The sequence below is a fragment of the Mugil cephalus genome, chromosome 16 (genome assembly GCF_022458985.1).
Source record: "Mugil cephalus isolate CIBA_MC_2020 chromosome 16, CIBA_Mcephalus_1.1, whole genome shotgun sequence".
NCBI classification, from domain to species: Eukaryota; Metazoa; Chordata; class Actinopteri; order Mugiliformes; family Mugilidae; genus Mugil; species Mugil cephalus.
Window position 1 is genome coordinate 5389036 of NC_061785.1, and position 10730 is coordinate 5399765.

General features: G+C 42.9%; 1 protein-coding gene across 2 annotated transcripts; it reads right to left on the bottom strand.

The window, feature by feature from the left end:
• Positions 1-3908: 3908 nt before the first annotated feature.
• LOC125022514 (neurogenic differentiation factor 2-like) lies at positions 3909-7493 on the bottom strand. 2 transcript variants are annotated; one of them, XM_047609220.1, is made up of 2 exons: positions 7354-7493; positions 3909-5288 (listed from the first exon to the last, which is right to left on the bottom strand). In XM_047609220.1, the coding sequence occupies exons 1-2, from the start codon at positions 7476-7478 to the stop codon at positions 4190-4192; spliced, it is 1224 nt and encodes a 407-aa protein (XP_047465176.1). In that variant the 5' UTR covers positions 7479-7493; the 3' UTR covers positions 3909-4189. The 2 variants fall into 2 exon arrangements, with proteins under 2 accessions (XP_047465176.1, XP_047465175.1); XM_047609219.1 differs by having other exon boundaries at positions 7095-7440.
• Between the last annotated feature and the right edge of the window lie 3237 nt (positions 7494-10730).

The following is a 10730-nucleotide window of genomic DNA, read 5'->3' on the forward strand; positions in this document are numbered from 1 at the left end:
TGCACCACAACCCCCCTCTATGTTATGATTATGGCACTGATTAGTGAAATACATATGTATTTATAAATATATATTATTTATTTATTTGTTTTTCTTTTAGAGTAATCCCAAAATTAATTAATCCGATAAATGTTCACCTAATCTGATAAACTGGAGTGAGACTGTCCAGATGGAGATTTGCGCACAGTGGGCCTGGGCCCTGCTTCCTGTCGCCTTTGCAGGACTGTACCAACGGTCACGGCGAATCAGCTGATCATTGTGGGACCAAGTTAAATTTGTTAAATCTGCCCTGGATTATTTCATTAGAGTAATTGCGTGGTATTTTGTGAGTTCATTTGAACAATTACGCAAGGATTAGGAGCCCGGCTAATTGATTTTATGCACTGCAGTCACGTCACTTAAAGCCATTTGTCATAGATATTTAGAATAATATAAGACCACCGGCACGCACGGAACTCTGGAAAAATCTGACTAAAAATGCATCATAAGAAATTAATCGGGTCATTAATTTAGCCCGAGGCACATGGCCTACAGGTTTATATTCCAATGGTTAATTTGAGCCATTTTTCATCAATGTAATAATAATAACCACATTAATAACAATAATAATAACAATATAACGCGTTTATTTAAGTCACAAAATGTTAGTGTTTACTGATTTTTTTTTTTAACCCACAGGTGAGTTTTAAAGGGGTGAAGAGTCACGCGCAAAGTCTGCTGCAGGAGCGACTGTGGATTCGCTTTTTTTTTTTTTTTTTTGAAACCCTCTTTAACCTTGTCCGATGTCCGATTAGTTTCATGCGTCGGTCTCTCTGCAGTCTCCACCAAAAGTGCATGACCGGGAGAGAAAAAAAAGGGGGTCCCTCTTTTTGCGCGTGTGGACACTCGGGCTCCTTTAACGGCGGAGAATAATGAACAGATGCTGAGTGAATTAGGAAAGAAATACTGGGTCCCTCCCACAAGGGCCACTTTGGCAGGGGTCGCCGGGCTGCCACGTGGCGCAGCTGGCACCGGGTTGGTGATGGTGGGCTCTACTAGTCTCTGGCTTTACTGGTGCTCAGACATTTAGCGAGTTGGCACCGAGCTCCGTCATCAAATCCTCTGCCAGCCGCCGTGCCCTCCTCACTAAATAATAAAAAAAGAACTCGGGAGCTAACCGAGAGGTTAGAGTAAAAAAAATAAAATAAAACTAGAAAGGTGACTCTGAGGCCTTCCCTTCACCTGGGACAGGAAGTTAAAATGGATGACCATGACTAAAAGGGATAGAAGGACTTTCGGATGAATGGATTTTTTTTTTTTTTTAAGATGCAAGACATTTACATGCATGTTTAAATGTAGTTTTAGTCGCTCATGCGCCCACAGGTTACAAGTGTCTGAGGCATGCGTATTTTTCGTTTGCATTTATTGAGTTAGGTCGATGGATAATCTCAAAAACCTGCCATCTAAGAGAAGACGTGTCAAAAAACCCACATCTCAAGACTTTAATTGTGCTAAATTAAAGGGTCTGCATACTATATTTTTCTTTATTTTAGGCGTATATTCGTGATGTAGTTCATTAATAAAAGTAAACTTACTTTATTTTAAAAGCAAAATAATCTGCCAACCTAACACGATGATATTTTGCCCCAGTTAGATATTTAAGAATCATAAATTCAATGTATGTTTTAAATGAAATCATTCAGTTTTTGATGCGTAAATGCACAAAGAAAATAAATTAATGTTTTTCCCCTTCGTCCAAAAATGAGAATCTTGAAAATATCGTTTGAATTAACCAACTTTAAAAATTTAGAGACAATTAAATCATCTGCTAAAGCTATGAAGTCAAAGTGCACCCAAAAGCAGCTACTGCGTAAATGTACTCTCAAAAACCTAAAATCCTTTTCTTCTGTCTTTTTTTTCTGCTGCTCCTCTGCCCTTGATGATCACTAAAATGCGGCCTTGCCAACTGCTTTCCAAATAGTTTATTTATGTATCTATTAGCGGTAATGATATAGTCACAATTTGGACTGTGGTCACAGAACATGATCTGTGATGGGAGGTATGTGTGTGTGAGAGAGTTCATTCTTCCATCTCATCTTCATTTTAAAACCAACGGGCCATTGATTCACCTGATTTTGCACCTGCCCCTCTTTCTCTCAATCATCCGTAGAGTCAGATGGACCTTTTACGCAAAAATAAAATCATCTGGAAATCTAAAAATACTAATAATAACATTTTTAAATACAACGTTGTGCGGTGTACGTCATTTTGATGCAGAATTTGCTGATGTAGTTTTTCTTTTTTCTTTTTTTTTTTCTTTTCTTTTTGCCGTGGTCAGTGTTGGATGGGACGGATTCCACCCTGCGGTGCCCGGTACTGATTTCCCCTGGATGTCCGCAACAACATATGGGACCCAGGGCAGCGATCCAAATGGTGCCTGCTCCCGCTATTCATAGGAGAAATCACCAATGATGTGTTGTATCCCACATGAACGCGAACGATCAGATATTCAGTTCAATTGTGGGAGGGTGGCTTAAAACACGGGGAAAAAAAAGTTCCTCACTTGAATTTGTGACCAGTTTTCGCTTCATTTTCCTACAGTGAGCCGATATGCTAAATATTTCTAAAAAGAGAGAAACAACTCTTTGTTTTAGTGCTCTATTTGGAAATGTTTTAGGGTTTATCAATGAGATGATTGTATTATTCAAACAGCTGGACGAATTTACTCACCTGAGAGTCAAACCCACGGCGGTGTGACAGGGCCCAGATCCACCAGACTGCGCACTGTGCGTTTGCCGAGTGTATACGTCGAGTTTTGGTCCACATTAGTGAGTGTGAGGCCTTTAAACGAAATACTGACCAATGCAATGCATTCCCGAATAAACTATCTGCGCCTCTATAATGTTACAGGCAAATCGATGTGCACAATAATTCAAAATCCAATCCAGTGTTTGTATTTTTTTTTATTAACTGGTCAGTGTTCGGGAAATTATTTTGGCGACAGGTCAGTCGCACCTTAACCTGTTGGGTTTAATAAGCGCTGCAGAAAACACAAATGTTTAAGTCAAACATCGCAAAAGATTTAAGGCAGCTCGCTCCCCAGCGGGTCTGACATTTTAGAATACTTTAAATGAACTGCTGCTTTTAACGCATGTTTTTTATTCCCATTCCTCCTTGTTTTTGTGCGCAGTTGTGCAAAAAGAAAGGTCAGTGATGTTCACTCCAAACTCACTGGCAAAGTCGTTTTAATTTCTCTGAACAGAACTTCACTGCAGTCATTTTTTAATTGTGCCTCTGGCCACTCCACTCTCTATGCAAGAGGTTAAAATAACAAGTGGAGCTAATTGACTCAGAATCTACAGTTGAATTCCTTATTCAGTGGCGTGACTATTTGATTTCTGTTTTATTTTTATTTTCTTCCTTGAAATATTTTACGTAGATTTAATATTTGTTAATTTAAGCGTTTTTTCTATCTAACTAATGTAATTTTATTCAGATATTTCAGGGGCCACATCTAAAATCGCCCCTCAGAACAACTGAAAATCTACTGTATTGTGCGTGTGCCTTAGATAAGCTGTGTTTCTCATCGAGGATGTAAAATTGTTGCAATTAATAAGCCAACGCAAAATCAGTAAAGTAGCTTTTTTTCCACTAGGTCAAGTTAAGATAAATCACCTATATCATATTTATTTATGTATTGACAATATATAGCCTTCACAAACGCGGAGAAAGGGGCCAGAAAAGAACCATTTCTTTACATACCATCTGTTTCCATGTTTAATTTAATCATCCACTTTCTGCTGAATCAGTCACTGACCTTCAGTTTTTAATTTGTGTGGAAACTTTGCTGAATTGAGCTACTAAAGTTTTATTTCATGAAACCGTCAGTGAATGTTTTACTCGTGTTCGAAAGAAATTTGGTTCGATCATTTCAGACAGTTATAAAACACTTTTTTATTTCTGTTGTTTGTGTCGTAACATGTTTCTCGTTGGCCTATACATCGTTTATGTCACTTGCACTCATTCTGCATACAGGGTAGTACTGGACACACTTTGATAGGATGTACAACAGTATAGGGGTGACATCAGTAGAATACAGAAGATAATCAGAAGACTGTTCCGTCTTCCCGGAACTCTTCTCGTTTCCCAAACAATAGTAGACGTTATAGGATTGTCACTGTAAAGTTACTGACTGGATCGTTGTGTGGGCTCAGTTGTGGAAAAACGCATTGAGATCCTCGTACGGCGGCGCCCTGTCGTGGTGCAAATGCACGTCATGGAAAGGTGGAATGTTTTCTGAGTGAGCACCACTACTGCGCGCTCCGGAGGGCCCGAACGGCAGACTGTGGCTGGGTCGAGACGTGGTCAGTCCGGAGTAGTGCATAGAGTAATGATAGTTCCTGTCTGTCTCGGAGGACTCCTGCTGCTGTCTCCCTGTAAGTCCGTTGTTCAGGCAGACGGGCGGGCTGGGCTGGCCTTCGTAGTCCGGGCTGTGGTAGTCAGGAGATGTCCCGCCCGGTGGGTACGGGGCCTCGTACCCAGGCGCGTACGTGTGGCCTCGTAAGTTGAGTGCACCTGTCCCGGGCTGGTAATGAGGACTGGAAAGGCGGGAACACCGGTAGGGGTAGGGGTGGACGGAGAAAGGAGAGGACGGCATGTGGAAGCGGGCTCCGTCTGAACACGGTTCAGTCAGGAAGTTCCTGGTGTTCAGCTGCAGACAACCTGCCACCAGATTGGTGGTGGGCTGGGACAGGCCCTTACACAACATCTGCACGTAGGTCATCACATCTGGACGCTTTCCGTTGCGTAAAATCTCCCCAAGGGCTAATATGTAATTCTTGGCCAGCCTCAGGGTCTCTATCTTGGAGAGTTTTTGGGTTTTGGAGTAGCACGGCACCACTTTGCGCAGGTTGTCCAGCGCGGAATTCAGGTCGTGCATGCGTGTGCGCTCCCGCGCGTTTGCCTTCATCCGGCGCACCTTGGAGCGTTCCACGCGGGCAGGCGTCATTTTGCGTTTCTTTGGGCCACGCTTCTTGGGTTTGTCTCCGCTGTTCTCATCCCCGCACTCCTCTTCCTCGCCCTCGCCCTCATCCTCGTCATCGTCGTCGCCGGCCATCTCAGACTCGGCCCGACTGCTGCCTTCCTGCGGCTCGTCCAGATCATCGTCGTCCTCGAGGTGACAGGGATCGTGCTCGTCATCCTTGGACTTGCATCCCTCGTTCTCATTGTCCTCCACCCAGTCAGCCGCGAGCCTCTGGACGTCCGGCAGCACCTCGCTGAACAGACGGCTCAACATTGTGGCAAGCAACCTGCAAGACAGACAGATACTCTTCAGGTGGACTGTTCTGCACCTTCCTTTTACGCACCGGTAGCTGCGCTGCAAAGAAAGAGAGCCTGTGTCAGTGAGCTCTCATAGAGCCGCAGCCTGTAGGTGGACAGGGTATCTCTGCGATCACAATTCCTTATAATTGCCTCACAACACCTTGTGGTGTTTATCGCTGAAGGCCAAGACCTATATCGCTTTTCCTTATGTTAAATCATTCCTGCCTGTTTGATCCTCGTTGCCAAAGAGAGACTTGCTAAAAGATAAGAGCTGGTCCAGTCAGAATCCAGACAGGGGGCTATCAAATACGCATGAGATGATTGATATTGATCTATTATTAGGCTGAACAGAATTAGTTATAATAAAGATGGGGCCTGGGCGTGTGCACAGATTCATTAACGTCCAAGTGTGATTTTTATTATATTTTCCCATCCTTTATAGTGCTCCGAGCCCGGAACGATTCGCAATAAAATAAAAAGGAAAGCAACAGCCTGGGCCACTCTTAGGGCTCGTTATGTGCCCGGATCTGCCCCCCACCTGCAGCCCGGCGCAGGGAGCGGCGCTGGCCTGCTTCACATAATCCTCCAGGGACTTGCTCGTGGTCCGGGTCCTTCCACAGAACCAATAAATTACCAACGTGGAATTCCAGCACAACCTGGACCACGAGATTCTAGATATTTGATTTGTTTTCATATCTAAATTAGCGTTTTCTTTTAATTGCTATTTTTTTCCAATCCACAAAAAAAAAAAAAAAAAAAAAAAAAAGATTTCGGTTTTTAAAAATAAACACCAAATGTAATGCATTTCAGAAAGTGAAACGAATGAAACGAGACATAAATGTGCCTTTATTTGAGCAGAACGCGAACCTTATTTTGGACTCTTCGTCTCCAGAAGACGCAGGCCACAGCGAAACCTTTAAATGACATTTACCTTTGGTGAACTTTCGTCCGTCTAGGTTACGTTTCTGACTAAACGATGACCGTTTTTAAGTCGCGCTTTTCCCCCTTTATTAACAACTGAGAATTTTACATTTAAATTCTAAAGACCACAATGATAGGTTTTCGTGAAATATACTTTTTTTCTATTAAATGCTTAAAAAATGTAATTTCTTAACAATTCATATTATCATACCGACCACTATACTCATATTATTTATTGAAATCAAATTTAAAGCCGATGTAAATGCTACGAAATCCCTAAATCTTCTTAGCTTTTCTCCTCAGAGCTCAGCTGCGAGCGGAGTCCAAGGACGTGGGCAATTTTTTTCTAATCTTGTAAGCACAATGTAATTAATGCCAACCAATACCTTGTCAATTAGCCTGTGTATCTCTGTGGAGAATTCTACCCCCACGGTGCTTTGACGCGCGTCGTGCAGGAACACACACGCACACACACATACACACAGACGCACACACACAAATATATATACACTCCCTGTGCGCACTTTCTGAGGCAATAAAATGCAAATTGCAAATTTAAAAGTGGCACAGTAGTCCATCTCACGGGGATCGGTGCGGATTTGTAAATGTATTTAAACAAAACCAAATTTGCGTAAAAGGACCAGTATCTTTGAAAAGACCATCGATAAAAAAGCCTTGAGCCAATCTCATCACATCGATAGAGAGGTGAAAAAAAATGTACAAAGAGCGAAGAGAAATGATCCCCTACTCCAAAGCGGGTTTAATCCACACACTTATCTTTATCTGACTCCCTGATTTCCCATTTATTGTAGCTGCTAGAGGCGCAAAGGCAAAAAACAGAACCTAACATTGAGTGGAAACGTGTAACCTACCTCCGTGGTGGAGCTCAGTGACGGGGCAAAGCGGGTTTGTTTACACCATCTCTCTCCGGGTGGGCATCACATCCACACGCCCTGCACGGATGCTTATGCAGGCGAGGCGCTGCGTTCTGCTCTCACACCTCTCTCTCCTCTCTCCTCTGCCACCCTGCTCTGCTCCGCCTGATGCTGCTGATGCTGATGCTATCCCCAGCCCGAACGCGTGGAGGGATCCGTGTGGCACCTCAGAGGCAGGACTGGGTGGGTTACATACCAGCTCTGATGCCAGGCCCATATGGCTGGCACGTCATTGGCAAGAGCCATCACATGAGAGCCGGTGATTGACATGCGGCCGCATTCACAGAGACTGGCTTCCCCTGGGGGAGAGGGACTCGCCATCTGTCACTGAGCTGAAAGAGAAAATGGAATAAGGAGTGGATGGCACAAAAAAAAAAAGAAAAAAAAACGCACTGGATTCAAACTGCTTCTGTTAGCCTCCATCTTTTAGAAGAAAAAAAATGGGGTTAATCTCATATAGAAGGTTTAGGAAAACAATCCCCTTATGAGAAATAATTATAGTAAGCCTATAATAATATCTCTTGAATGAGATCATTCATGTAGAGCTACAGGAAACGAGAAACGGTTGGATGGTGATGGTATTAGGCTTACTGTGGGCTAATGATGTGTAGGATAAGCAAAACTTGATGACAGAAATAATCCACATAAGCCCAATGGGAAAACTAATGAGCTATTTCAGGAATAGACTAAGAAACAATACCCTAAATGGGTCCTAAAACACTAAATAAACACAATTAATTTCTCAAACTTCCAACAATGGGATGGGAAGCCGACTGAAAGCAACACAAAGGCCCAGGATAAAAGAGACCCGCCATTAAGATCAGAGTCAGAGTGCAATTGCCTAAACGAGTCAATTGAACTGAGCTAAGCAGAGCGTCTTGGTTTGGGTTGCCAGGCCTGGCACAGGTGCCTGTGGGCGGACCGGTGCCAAAGGTGGCACAGGCACAGATTGCAGAGAGAGGGGCCAGAAGATGGGGCAAGGCAAAGGAATAGAGAGGGAGCTTTTCATCAGCACCATGCCACTGAGACACAGTTTACTGACCACTGCGAACCAACCCAAATGATTCAAGGGTAAGATCTTGTTGTTTAAATCGACTGTTGCGTGTTCCCCACCCCCTGATCGCCACCACGAATGTAAAGGGCGTTCGGAATAGTTGGGCCCGTTTCTTTCTACAGCACTGTGTTCTTTAAGCCAAGCAGGTCGTCGTTATTTTCAGATGACGTCATTTTCAGGCCTGTGGTTAATTCTTAAGCCATTTAATGAAACTGCAACAATCATATTCATTTCCAGGGTTTATTCCACATTAACATGAGTCCAAAACATTTCACATCACATTTTATGTATATAAACATTCGGTTATCACATAAAATGAATCCTTTAATAACGGAGGACGGTTTATTTTGCCATATTTTTGCGTTGGAAGTCACTGCGATGCTCAAATCTAAAAATACATTTCCATCTGTGAATGACAAAACCTATGAGACTATGGTTTGTTTAATTGTATTTTTCCGACTGGCTTTGAGTATTATACACACAGAGAAAGAGTGTTGAGGTTAAAAGTGTGAGGTTTCATAAGTAGCCTTATGTAAATAATGTCCACGGTTGACTTCACTCTGTAGCAGATGATCTTAAATTGTCAAGTTACATGTGGGTGACATCTGCTGGTTATAAGAAGCCAGTACATGATTGTCTCTGTAAGATGGACGTTACTCACTTTACAACCGGCATGAGTGATGTTTTCATCTTACACTGATCAGCCATAACATTAAAACCACTGACAGGAGAGGTAAATGACACTGGCCGTCCTGTAACAAGTCAGTGTTCTGCTGGGGAACATTTGGACCTGGTATTCATTCATGTGGATGTTACTTAGACATGTAGCACCCACCTAGACTAGACCAGACCACCCCCACCCCATAGCAATGACACTTAGGATGCAGCCTGACAACATGAAGAACATCACAAGGTGTTGACCTGACCTGCAAATTCACTAGATCCCAAACTGATCAAGTATCTGTTGGATGATCCACAGAGCCCCCTCCACCCTCCACTCCACCCATAGGACCTAAAGACCCCCCCACTAACAACATCCTGTGACCAGACACCACAGGACACCCTCAGATGACCCAAGTCCATTCTCTGTTGAGTCACAACTGTTTTGGAGACCTACACAATATTAGGAAGGTGGTCGTAATGTTATGCCTCATCCGTGTTCATCGTGTGGTTTGCTCATAATTCTCATAATAAATGTCCAGTGTAGGCTACATCCATGTTCCCAGGATGTTAACAGACAGTCTATACTCTGAGGCCAACTAAAAATGTAATTGTAAAATATTTATATTCATCATAAAATAATTCGTTTTTACTTTTTTGCTAATATTAAATCAACATTATCATTTTAGTTAATTGGCGCCCCCTTGTGGTGGCTTTAAAAACTTCACAGTGGAGGACAGCTGCTTACATTATTATTTACAGGAACCTATGAGTATGGATTATACCGTGTGCAGTTTTCTACGTAATCCTCTAGATTATTTCTTATCTTTGTCCATTTTAATTCTGTCTGAGTGATTGATTTTAATATGTAGTGTATAGTACACTGTGCCTACATATTGCACCTATACCAAATCTCTTTTGTTCCTCTTAGAAATATTTTAAACATTAGATGGGGCTAACTCCTCATCAGAGCCATCTCAGGTGTAACGCAGTGTTCCCAAACATATGTTCACTCTTCAAGGTGAGCAGCGTGAACTGAACTGAGCTGAACTGAGCCACAGATGGGCTGTTTTGAATTTCTAAGGTTGAAGTTTTGCCTTTTATACGCAGAGACCTCTCAGGCAGGCCTGAGTCTGCTGGCAGAGATCCAGAGTAACTTTCTCAAGTTCACTTCAGTAGGAACAGGGTGAGCCTGTGGGCTTGTGGGACCTGGGATCCAACCTTAATCGAGCCACGAGGGAAATGAGCAGTTCGTCAGTTAGTCTGTCCTCTGTGTGTTCTGATCACTTCTTTATGCTCTTTCCCTGTTTTTCTGATCTTCTCTTTAAATGTACAAAACACTTACCGCACTGTTAAGCTATTTACACATAAATATAACCCAAAAACCTCCATTATATTACATTGACAATAAAATCAGTAGCAAAAATTGCCACCTACACACAACCAACACAGGCTCTTACTTTTATTTTTTATTTTTTGCTAATGCATGTGTCCCCTCTTACCCCACCAGTCACTCCCCAGGTCTCAACCACACACACGTGCATAGGCTGCACACCACGACCATACATTTTCTGCGCAGCCAACACTCAAGCACTGTGCGGAAAAACTGTCGCCATGGCAACGCGTTTCCCCAGCTGGCTCCTTCTTGCACGTTTGCAACACATGCAGTATGATGTAGCCGTAGGTAAACACTGGGGGAGCAAATTTAACAATTCTGTTCATCTAACTTTTGCTCATCTTAATTCAGCCTCAGCACTGAGAGGTCCGGTCATGTGCAGCCATTTTTCACATCCTCATCAGAGTACAAATGTACACACTGCATGTGCAGTAAAGTACCATGAACCACTGAAAAGAAACAT

Excerpts from the sequence above, each read along its gene's own strand:
- LOC125022514 (XM_047609220.1), bottom strand. The coding sequence starts at position 7,478 with ATGGCGAGTCCCTCTCCCCCAGGGGAAGCCAGTCTCTGTGAATGCGGC. Across the intron at positions 5,289-7,353 it reads TGGGCCTGGCATCAGAGCTG|GTTGCTTGCCACAATGTTGA; the intron begins GTATGTAACCCA and ends TCTGTCTTGCAG.